Source organism: Xyrauchen texanus, chromosome 38 (assembly GCF_025860055.1).
Source record: "Xyrauchen texanus isolate HMW12.3.18 chromosome 38, RBS_HiC_50CHRs, whole genome shotgun sequence".
Lineage (NCBI taxonomy): Eukaryota > Metazoa > Chordata > Actinopteri > Cypriniformes > Catostomidae > Xyrauchen > Xyrauchen texanus.
The window spans coordinates 767,483-780,017 of record NC_068313.1 but is presented as its reverse complement, the minus strand read 5'-3'; the positions used below and the strand labels follow the sequence as shown (position 1 = coordinate 780,017).

At 38.8% G+C, this 12,535-nt stretch overlaps 1 protein-coding gene across 7 annotated transcripts in view; it reads right to left on the bottom strand.

Annotated features, from left to right (window-relative positions):
- The window catches only part of ift80 (intraflagellar transport 80 homolog (Chlamydomonas)), a 78,493-nt gene that overhangs the window by 31,221 nt on the left and 34,737 nt on the right, over window positions 1-12,535 (bottom strand). For all 7 annotated transcript variants that reach the window (XM_052110317.1, XM_052110316.1, XM_052110322.1 and 4 more), the window contains exons 14-15: window positions 2,493-2,628; window positions 2,206-2,353 (exon numbers count right to left, since the gene is read on the bottom strand). In XM_052110317.1, the coding sequence (XP_051966277.1) occupies window positions 2,206-2,353; window positions 2,493-2,628 (284 nt within the window). The remainder of the gene's footprint in view (window positions 1-2,205; window positions 2,354-2,492; window positions 2,629-12,535) is intronic.

Genomic DNA, 12,535 nt, shown 5'->3' with positions numbered 1-12,535 from the left:
CATAGCTAAAAGTGAACATGAATGTCTGAATATATTTAGCTTAGCCTGGACTAGCTGCAGCTGCTTGTTCAGATAGTTTCGGGCAGACACGGGAACTAGCTTGAAGTTGACAAAGGGGGTGCATTTTGTCATGCCATCACACTCCAACTTGAAGTGCTTTTTTTCACCTCAATTTGGAATGCCCAACTCCCAAAGCGTTCTAGGTTCTTGTGGTGGCATAGTGACTTGCCTCAATCTGGGTGGTGGAGAATCCGAGCATCTTATCACATGGCTTGAGCGTGTTAACGTTAGCATCCACAAACAACTCACCACGTGCCCCACTGAGAGCAAGAAACACATTATAGTGACCACGAGAAAGGTTACCCCATGTGACTCAACCTTCCCTAGCAACCGAAAAAATTTGGTTGCTTAGGAGACCTGACTGGATTCAAACTCGTGACTCCAGGGGTGGTAGTCAGCGTCCTTACTCGCTGAGCTTCCCAGACCCCCAATTGAAGCGCTTTACTAACTGTTGCTGAATCATGTACTTTAAGGAACTAACAGAACTAGGTTAGATGTCCCAACACACAAAGTTGTGCTGATCATATTGAAAATCATAAGCTAGCACCAGCGGGTGCCATAAGGCAGCATCTCACTAGCTGAATTTTCCAATAATATTCAGTCGCAAGATTCAGTAACATAATCAACGGCCAGGCAGAAGGAGACAGAGCACGCATTAGCGTCTCTCAGTGGGAGGTTTAAATCACTTGATGGTTGGGACTCCCTGCTGAGTTAATGAGTTCAAAGACTGAAAAAGTTTTCAATCAGACTTGCTTGAAAAAACATTCTGTCACTGAGGAGGGGTCTTGTGTTCTCGTCAAGTAACCACTGAGTTGCTTCTTTTTTTGAAGAATGGACAAGATGTCAAGCTGATGTGAATGTTTTCATCGCACTCAGATTCTTTCACCAAGCTTTTTTCTTGCACTAAAATGAGCCAAAATAGTCTATTTTATTGTATGCCTTTCTTTACTCACTGAAAGCTGTATGTGGACATGTGTTCTACAACATGCCTAGTTGAATAAATAAACAAGCATGCATTTTCACAAGGAAAAGTTACTCCATCTTCAAAACCCCTTCCTTGTGTTGCGGCAGAAAAGACAGATAAAAACAACCACAATGTACATTTTTCAATTTTGGTCCGTTATAAAATATAACCTTGCAATAGCTGACCGAACCTGCATTTAGATGAGAAGCTTATTGCTCTTTGGAGTCAACAAGCATGTTTGCATGACATATATAATATAATTTCATGATAGACTATTAAAAGAAAAACATTTCTGCTACCCAGATCTTTGCACAACTTGACTATAAATGTTTAAAACCTTTTACATTCAATACTTGGGTCTTATAATATTTTACATAACGTAAACAAAGTTTGTATACAGCTTTAGATTATATATTGTATTCTACATGTATTCTATATTTGTACTTTTGTGTTATTTTAGTTCATGTTGCTTTAATATACTCTTGAATAGTTCACTTTCTAACAAATGACTTATCTTTTTTGCCCAGCTCTTTGCATAATGTGACAATAAACGTGTAGTAGACAAGGATGCAATTTATTTTTGCTATGCGATCTCAATATGACAGGTCTTCAACAAACAACCAAACATAGCAGATGCTGCAGACTATTGGAGTAATATTGAACAATACATGTGTATTCAAAAGCTTCAGGTTGATTGGCTGTTAAAATGGACCATGACAGCGAAGCATTAAGAAAATTCAAAGGCAGTCCGTTAAGTGTGAAACCTTCTCTATGTTTTTATTCGGTAAGTCTGACAGGCTCACTGACTAGGAGGGAATAATAAGCAAAAACAGTCACTAAGTGTGACACCCCCCACCCAAATCGAGTTCTTCTGAGTCTGCTAGTGTGGAGCCAACTTTAGTATTTCTGTTATATTTGAAGGCCACTTTACATATATTGCAGATTACCGTATCATTTCTGTCATCTTTATCACAATAGCATACATTTGAGCCACTTCACTCTTTCAGTGCAGAGCCATCAGCCTCCACACCTATTATGTTTCCCACAGACAGCGTTTTATAAATCACATGTTAAGCGATTAGTCGACTTTAGACTGACAGTGTGCTAGTCTGTGCTTCTTCTTGAAAGATTATTCACATCAATTAGATCTGTCAATTTTGTACATGAAAACAAGTGTGTACCTGCTGTCTTTGGTGCAGATAGTTTTGGGCAGCAGGTCTTTGTCTACAAACACCACACTGGGGTGATACCACACAGTCAGCTGATGATCCTGAACACCACACAGGATGTTAGCGGAGTCATTCCAGGCCAACGTGTGGACCATCGTACCTGAGGAACGATTACTAATCATTAAACACAACTCATACATATGAATCAGAATTCACTCACATTCACACTGTGTGATCATGAATATCACACTAATGTGTCAGACTGCTTCACAGCGACAGACCATCACAGGGATTCTCACCGATCTTATAAACACTGTCAGCTCGACCCAGCTTCCTCACAGAGGTCAAGTAGAGGTCACGATTCTTATCAATCAATGCAAGCCTTCTGTCATTAGATGATCCACACTGATCCAGCGCGATCAACACCACCTCCATCTGAAACACACACACACAGCCATTTGTTTGACATTTTTATGAGCTACAAGCAAACATTCAGACACAAGCTGAAATCTGATAGATTATCAGCAGGTGTGTAGGAAGAAAACATTTAAGTAAATATTCAAGAAAAAGATCCCACAAACTGCACACATATGAATCATACAGTTGCAGTAATGTATAAAAAATGTTAATGTTCTATGTTCTATGTAACATTATATGTTATATTTTATTATTTTGGATGGGATTATATTTGAGTAATTTGTTTTATTTCTCCCAATGTCTGCTAGACTTAGTGTTTCATGAAATGTCCAGTAGGAGGTGAATTCCTCTATGTTTGTCTTTCTATGGTATAAAGGTTAGGTTGTCACCCTTTTTTTATTGTCATTTACCATGACTCTTTGTAACTGTTTTTGATTGGTCACTCTATATTTCAAATTTGCAGGTGATTCACTCTTGGCATTGAAATACCTGAAGAAGGTCAGATGACTGAAATGTTGTACTAATTAAAACGTATATTCGCAAGCAGCAGCAATATGCAAGATCTTTTTAGGGTAACCAGGCCTTCTTACACTATATATATATATATATATATATATATATATATATTTATATTAGGGCTGCTCTGGACTCTCTATGGTCATTAAAAATCCTAGAGCACTTCTCAATCATAGCCTCCTAATAATGCCCATCCATTAATTGGCTGTATCACTCTACTCTCTCCACCAATAGCTACTGACGCACTATGGCTGCTGTCACATCATCCAGGTGGATGCTGCACACTGCTGGAGGTTGAGGAGAGTCCCCTGATCACTGTGTAAAGCGCTTTGAGTGTAGTGTCAGAAAAGTGCCATATAGATGTAACATTCATATGTTGAAATCATTAACTACTTTGAGTTATGAAAGCCAACAGTTGCACAAGTTGAGCCTGAACTCATTTTTACTCCAAATGACACTTAAAATGGTTGTTGTTCTCTGTCTGGAGTGCTCGTATTGGTTTCATTTCTTTTCTTAAAGAGACTGGAACCAGCCAACTGTCCAGCAGCGATTAGAATCATCATGGCAGCACCCAGTGGCTAGTCAGGAAATCTGTGGATATTTATGATATTTGCTGGCAATATACAATCAATCAATATGCTGAATATTGAGGGGATTTTAATGCTTTAAATTCCCTTAAAAAGTGGGAGGCACATATACAAACTGTTGTAATTCCTACACCGTTCAAATTAAAGCTGAAAGTCTGCAGTTAAAGCACATCTTGTTCGTTTTATTTCAAATCCATTGTGGTGGTGTATAGAGCCAAAAAGATTCGAATTGTGTCGATGTCCCAATATTTATGGACCTGATTGTATATAAATGTAATGTTCATTAAACAGATACTGCATTAATTGCGTTACATTTTTTTGTACGTGTTGAAAAACATTTAATCGCAGAAATGAAACATTAAATTTCCCAACCCTAATATATACAGGTATATATACAATATATGCACAATACACACACACACACACACACCCACACACAATAGATACAGTTGAAGTCTGAAGTTTACATACACATTTAAACTCGGGTTTCTCACAATTCCTGACATTTAATCATAGAAAACATTCCCTGTCTTAGGTCAGTTCAGATCACTACTTTATTTTAAGAATGTGAAATGTCAGAATAATAGTAAATAAAATGTATAGTAAAAAAAAATATTTAAGCTTTTATTTCTTTCATCACATTTCCAGTGGGTCAGAAGGGTACTAACATTCACTTTGTCAGTATTTGGTATCATTGCCTTTAAATTGTTTAACTTGGGTCAAATGTTTTGGGGATCCTTCCACAAGCGTCTCACAATAAGTTGCTGGAATTTTGTCCCATTCCTCCAGACAGTACTGGTGTAATGGAGTCAGGTTTGAAGTCCTCCTTGCTCACACACTTTTTCAGTTCTGCCCACAAATGTTCTATCGGATTGAGGTCAGGACTTTGTGATGACCACTCCAAAACCTTGACTTTGTTGTCCTAAATGCATTTTGCCACAACTTTGGAGGTATGCTTGGGGTCATTGTCCATTCGGAAAACCCATTTGTGACTGAGCTTTAACTTCCTGTCTGATGTCTTGAGATGTTGCTTCAATATATCCACATCATTTTCCTTCCTCATGATGACATCCATTTTGTGAAGTGCAAGCCTCACCCATTTTCCTCCAATCATAACGATGGGCATTATGGCCAAACAGTTCAATTCTTGTTTCATCAGACCAGAGGAGAGATCTTTGTCACCATGTGCACTTGCAAACTCTAGTCTGGTTTTTATGGCGGTTTTGGAGCAGTGGCTTCTTCCGATATAGGACTTGTTTTACTGTGGATATAGATACTTGTTTCCACCAGCATCTTCACAAGGTCCTTTGCTGTTTTTCTGGGATTGATTTGCACTTTTCACACTAAACTACGTTCATCTCTAGGAGACAGAATGCGTCTCCATTCTGAGCGGTATGATGACTGTGTGGTCACATGGTGTTTATACTTGTGTAGTATTGTTTGTACAGATGAATGTGGCACCTTCAGTTATTTGGAAATTGCTCCAAAGGATGAACCAGACTTGTGGAGGTACAAAAAAAGATTTCTGAGGTCTTGGCTGATTTCTTTTGATTTTCCCATGATGTCAAGCAAAGAGGCACAGAGTTTGAAGGTAAAATACATCCACAGGTACACCTCTAATTCAGTACACCTCCTATCAGAAGATAATTGGCTAATTGTCTAAAGGCTTGACATTATTTTCTGGAATTTTCCAAGCTGCTTAAAGGCACAGTTAACTTAGTGTATGTAAACTTCTGACCCACTGGAATTGTGATATAGTCAATTAAAAGTGAAACGATCTGTCTGTAAACAATTGATGGAATAATTAATCGTGTCATGCACAAAGTAGATGTCCTATATGACTTGCCAAAACTATAGTTTGCTAATATGAAATCTGTGGAGTGGTTAAAAATGATGTGTTTTAATGACTTCAACCTAAGTTTATGTAAACTTCTGACTTCAACCTATTTATGCAGTATATACTATCTCTCTCTCTCTGTATATATATATATATATATATATATATATATATATATATATATATATATATATATATATATATACACACACACATACACTATATATAATTAACACACTAATTTTTGCAATTTATCGTTATATTGGGTCAAAAATGTATATTACATGAACCATCAATGTTTTTACCCACTTCCTGTGGCTAAAATGGTCATATAAATTTCCAGGAGGTACTAGCTTGACTTGACTGCACATCCTCGCACAGAAACTGATTGTATGGAGCAGTATTGTCAAACTGTATGTAGAATAACATTATCCACAAGCGGTGAGCCAGGTGTGGGAGAGATACAGTCAAGCTGCTGTCTGTATTCATATTGCGCAAAACACTCACTCACTTTCATGTAATACAGTGTCATAAGTGAAACCGCCTGAGTGAGACCCAGTGTGTGTGCGATAAGATACTGAGAAGGATGTGGATGTTTAGTGAGCTGCAGCAGGTATACTTGTAGAGACTGAATGGAAGACTCCTTGAATAGATTTTACATTTCAGCATTCAATATATTTTATATCTGTATGTATTTGTGTCTAATAGTGCATTGGCAATGTACACTTAAGTTTCTCTTGCCAATTAAATTAGATATGAATTGGTTTCTTTCTTTCCTTTTTTAACACTATGCCATTCTATGGTTATAGTCATGGCGAGAGCCAGTTTAGTTATTCAAGAGTAAAACTAAAAAGGTAGTTTTCTAAAAACCTTAAAACTAAATTTGGATTTACTTGGTTAAAAACGTTTTCAAAAGTGTCAACAGAATAATACAGGTTCCTCAAGTGCATAGAAGCGTTACAGTCCAGTAAGACTGAACTAATAATCAGTAAGAACGATAATTTATAGGATCACTATGGTCTTTTACTGGCTTTGGAATGGGTATTATTTCTGCTTCATGCCAAGTGGGTGGGATTTTTCCAGATATCTAGATGGAGTTAAAAATTCTAAGGAGCATTTTCAGAAAGAGGTGGGGTAGATTCTTTAAGAATTTTGAGTGGACTTTATCTGGTCCAACAGCTGTGTTGTGGGATTTTTTTATAGCTCACTGCAGCTCTTCCTTGGAGATGGGTTGGTTGTAGGGCTCTGCATTGCTACAGCCAAATTTAATCTTCTCTTTTTCTTGTTGAGCATGAAATATTCTAAAAGCGGAAAGACAGTTCTCAGTAGATGAATTGCTTTCAAAAGTTAAAATGTTTGCAATTTCTTGTTATGATGTCAGCAGTGTACCATGCTGTTTGATGTGTGGGACATTGTTTTTTCCCTTCATTACCCGTATCAGGTTCCATATTTGGTGTGTGTGTGTCAAGATTGAGTTTGGAGGATTGTAGACAGAAACAGCTGTTATGGTTTTCAGCAGAGTCAGTTGTACTGCTGTCACCTGTAGGTTGCTTTTAATATTTATGTGACTGTAGATCACATCATTATGTTGGCTTGAGAAAGCAAATATTCTGATATTCTATTTAAACTTATTATTATTCTTCCGAGACTAAAATATCTGACTCTAACTCTTCCTAGAGCTTTTAAGGTACATGAACCAAACTCGGCATAGACCTTCAGACTAATCCCGAATAGCGTGCTATATCTTTTCTAATTGATTGGAATTATGGTATTCCGGTATCAGACTTACGAAAAGGCCTCATGTCTCTTTGACCTCCAGGCAAGGTATGAAAACTTTTTCCTGTAATAACTCCTTTAGAGGATTCAAGCTACATCCTATAACTCCACCACTCATATTTTATATCTATCACTCCACCACTTTCTTTTTCTATCTTTCCATCACTCCACTCTTTTTATTCTTTCACTCCATCACTTTAACACCCTAGTAACTGCATACAACCTAGCAACCATTTAGTGCTATCTCCTGATCAGAATGTCATAGAGTCTTCAGGTTTGACTCAATACACTCAGTCCAGCAAGCAGCCTTTTAAGGATCACCCTGACAACTACCTAGCAACCAGATGGACTTACCCTAGCAACCGTATAGCAAAACACTTATCTCTACACTGCAACATCGTAGAGACTTCAATTTTGGCTTATTTGACTCAGATCAGCAAGGAGACTATAATGTATGGACAATGCTGGACAATACTTAGCCAAACCCTAGCAACCATTTAGTGCACCCTAGCAACCAAAAACCATTGACTACCATTAAAATGAGCTTAGATGGATATCTCCAGATTAGAATATCAGAGACTTCTTTGTTGGATTGTATGACTCAGGCCAGCAAGCAGCCTTGTTAGTATTACTCTGGAAACTGCCTAGCAAACAAGTGAGCTCACCCTAGTAACCAAGTAACAAAACTAATATCTCTGCACCAGAACATCATAGAGACGTACGGTTACATTCATTTGATTCAGGCTAGCGAGGAACATTTTGAGTATCACATTGATAACTGCCTAGCAACCAGATGGGGTTACCCTAGAAACCAAGTAACAAATCACATAACTCTGCACCAGAACAACGTAGAGACATCTGGTTTCGTTCATTGAACTCAGGGTGGCAAGGAGCCTTTTGAGTATCACCGTGGTAACTGCCTAACAACCAGAAGGGGTTACCCTAGTAACCAAGCAACACACCACATATCTCTGCACCAAAACAAGTAGAGACTTCTGGTTTCGTTCATTTGACTCACCTTGGTAACTGCATAGCAACCAAATGATCCATCTAGAATGATCTTATAATCTTGAAACTTTTCACTTTTAAAACTATTACTTAAACTTGTAACTACTCGACAAACTTTTTATCAAGTTTCTAAATAAAATGTCTGTACCAACGGAAGACCACTTGTCATTGGGACCAAAGGTATTCAAATTTTTAATTTTTAAAGAGAGTACAATCTGATGGTACTTGTGTTTCCTGAAGACATATGGCTATAGGATTGGTGATTGCAATTAAACATTTCGTAAAATTAGCCCTGATACCAAGACAGTTCCAATGGATAATAACATTCTCCATTAGCTGTTAGGAAGTATAGGGACAGTTGGACTGATTTGGCCTTTAGGGGATGGACTTTTACTATGATGTTCCCTCTCTTTCATTTCCACATCTCTAGTTTGCCTGGTCTTTGAAGTTTCATCCAGGGGTGCTTTTGATTTGATTTTTGATCGCCTTTCTATTGTTTTTATTTGCTTTTTGGTTCTCTGTTATTGAGCTCTGATTGGAATGTATGACAATTAGAAGAGTTTCGCTCTGAGTTCCTGTATTCTTCGTCTTTGGGGGAGTATTACTTTCATTTATAGTTTGGGGTTTATCTTTGTGCATCCAGGTAATATCTGTCTGGCAATTTATTGTTCTCGCAGCTTTTTTTGCAGCAGAGACAAAGGTTTTATTCAGAGTAAACACTGGGACAGCAGCCAACATTTTCTTTGTTTCAAGATAACTGATTCTCTTAGTGCATCTGATCTTCTGTATTTATTTTTCTTTGATCCACATGGGACACTGGTTTGATGCAGCTGAGTGACAACATTTGAGTGGTTTTTCACAACCCTCTTTGTCGTGGCCATCCTCCCCACAGTTGCAATAGGTATGTTTGTTGTTGCAGCCATTGGATCCACATCCATACCTTTGACAGTTGAAACACCGCAGAGGGTTGGGTACAAATTGGTCCACCGGAACACTTAGGAATCCAATTAAAATTTCTTCTGGAAATAGCGGTTTATTAAAAGTGAGGATGTACATACTAGTTTTGATTGTTCGCTCTTCTCTCTTGATTATTATTCTTTTAACATTTGTTACTCCTTGAGTCTTGAGTTCATGCATTATTTCTTCTTCATCCACGTCGTCCAGCTCTCCAGTGCGGATTGCTTTTTTACTGTAATTCAGAGTCGGATGAGGGAAGGACTTTATCTGTACTCCAGCTAATGTGCTGGCATGTAGTACGTTTTCAGCATTGGCCTTTTTACTGCACTCCACAATAATTTGACCAGATCTAAGCTTTTTCACTTCTTTTACTATACCTGCAATTCCTGCAATACCCTTTTGTATAGCAAAAGGAGAAAGCTTGCTGATTGGAAAGTCTGGAGCAGCAGCTTCAATAATGATACATTTTGGCCAGTAATCATTATTCAGAAAACAAATTTGCTTCTATTCCGAAGTATTATCAGTGTCCAAGTCCAAAAAATGCTTTTTTGAGGTGTGTTTTGAAGCCAGGTTTTAGTTTTTCAGTTTCATCATCTCTGCTCCCCACCCACCTTGGACCCCAAAAGAGAGGGATGCACAGCTCCGTGGATCTCCAGCAGATTATGCATCAGGGATAGAGGGATGATATACTCAAGCAAACTGAGCAACAAGTTGGTCAATTTACTTGATTGACTCTTAGCCAACGTCTACTGGGAGTCTGAGAAATATTTGATGCTCAGTTACCCTACACAGAGCAGTCCCAGGGCAAGTCTTGACCAGCCGATTGATTGGATCGAGCCATTACTAGGAGCCAAAGTACCGTGTTGAAATAACGAGTCTGCAGCAAACTATATATATATATATATATATATATATATATATATATATATATATATATATATATATATATAGATACATACATACATACATACATACATACATATACACTCACCTAAAGGATTATTAGGAACACCTGTTCAATTTCTCATTAATGCAATTATCTAATCAACCAATCACATGGCAGTTGCTTCAATGCATTTAGGGGTGTGGTCCTGGTCAAGACAATCTCCTGAACTCCAAACTGAATGTCAGAATGGGAAAGAAAGGTGATTTAAGCAATTTTGAGCGTGGCATGGTTGTTGGTGCCAGGCGGGCGGTCTGAGTATTTCACAATCTGCTCAGTTACTGGGATTTTCACACACAACCATTTCTAGGGTTTACAAAGAATGGTGTGAAAAGGGAAAAACATCCAGTATGCGGCAGTCCTGTGGGCGAAAATGCCTTGTTGATGCTAGAGGTCAGAGGAGAATGGGCCGACTGATTCAAGCTGATAGAAGAGCAACTTTGCCTGATATAACCACTCGTTACAACCGAGGTATGCAGCAAAGCATTTGTGAAGCCACCACACGCACAACCTTGAGGCGGATGGGCTACAACAGCAGAAGACCCCACCGGGTACCACTCATCTCCACTACAAATAGGAAAAAGAGGCTACAATTTGCAAGAGCTCACCAAAATTGGACAGTTGAAGACTGGAAAAATGTTGCCTGGTCTGATGAGTCTCGATTTCTGTTGAGACATTCAGATGGTAGAGTCAGAATTTGGCGTAAACAGAATGAGAGCATGGATCCATCATGCCTTGTTACCACTGTGCAGGCTGGTAGTGGTGGTGTAATGGTGTGGGGGATGTTTTCTTGGCACACTTTAGGCCCCTTAGTGCCAATTGGGCATCGTTAAATGCCACGGCCTACCTGAGCATTGTTTCTGACCATGTCCATCCCTTTATGGCCACCATGTACCCATCCTCTGATGGCTACTTCCAGCAGGATAATGCACCATGTCACAAAGCTCGAATCATTTCAAATTGGTTTCTTGAACATGACAATGAGTTCACTGTACTAAAATGGCCCCCACAGTCACCAGATCTCAACCCAATAGAGCATCTTTGGGATGTGGTGGAGCAGGAGCTTCGTGCCCTGGATGTGCATCCCACAAATCTCCATCAACTGCAAGATGCTATCCTATCAATATGGGCCAACATTTCTAAAGAATGCTTTCAGCACCTTGTTGAATCAATGCCACGTAGAATTAAGGCAGTTCTGAAGGCGAAAGGGGTCAAACACAGTATTAGTATGGTGTTCCTAATAATCCTTTAGGTGAGTGTATATATATATATATATATATATATATATATATATATATATATATATACATATACATACACACACACACACACACAGGTGCTGGTCATATAATTAGAATATCATCAAAAAGTTGATTTATTTCAGTAATTCCATTAAAAAAGTGAAACCATAATGTATACATTCATTCCACACAGACTGATATATTTCAAGTGTTCATTCCTTTTAATTTTGAGGATTATAACTGACAACTAATGAAAAACCCCAAAATCAGTATCTCAAAAAATTTGAATATTGTGAAAAGTTTCAATATTGAAGACACCGGGTGCCACACTCTAATCAGCTAATTAACTCAGAACACCTGCAAAGGCCTTTAAATGATCTCTCAGTCTAGTTCTGTAGGCTACACAATCATGGGGAAGACTGCTGACTTGACAGCTGTCCAAAAGACGACCATTGACACATTGCACAAGGAGGGCAAGACACAAAAGGTCATTGCTAAAGAGGCTGGCTGTTCACAGAGCTCTGTGTCCAAACACATTAATAGAAAGGTGAAGGAAAAGATGAGGTAGAAAAAAGTGTACAAGCAATAGGAACAACCGCACCCTGGAGAGGATTGTGAAACAAAACCCATTCAAAAATGTGGGGGAGATTCACAAAGAGTCGACAGCAGCTGGAGTCAGTGCTTCAAGAACCACCACGCACAGACGTATGCAAGACATGGGTTTCAGCTGTCGCATTCCTTGTGTCAAGCCACTCTTGAACAAGACACAGCATCAGAACACCAAAAGGACTGGACTGCTGCTGAGAGGTCCAAAGTTATGTTCTCTGATGAAAGTACATTTTGCATTTCCTTTGGAAATCAAGGTCCCAGAGTCTGGAGGAAGAGAGGAGAGGCACAGAATCCACGTTGCTTGAAGTCCAGTGTAAAGTTTCCACAGTCAGTGATGGTTTGGGGTGCCATGTCATCTGCTGGTGTTGGTCCACTGTGTTTTCTGAGGTCCAAGGTCAACGCAGCCGTCTAACAGGAAGTTTTAGAGCACTTCATGCTTCCTGCTGCTGAC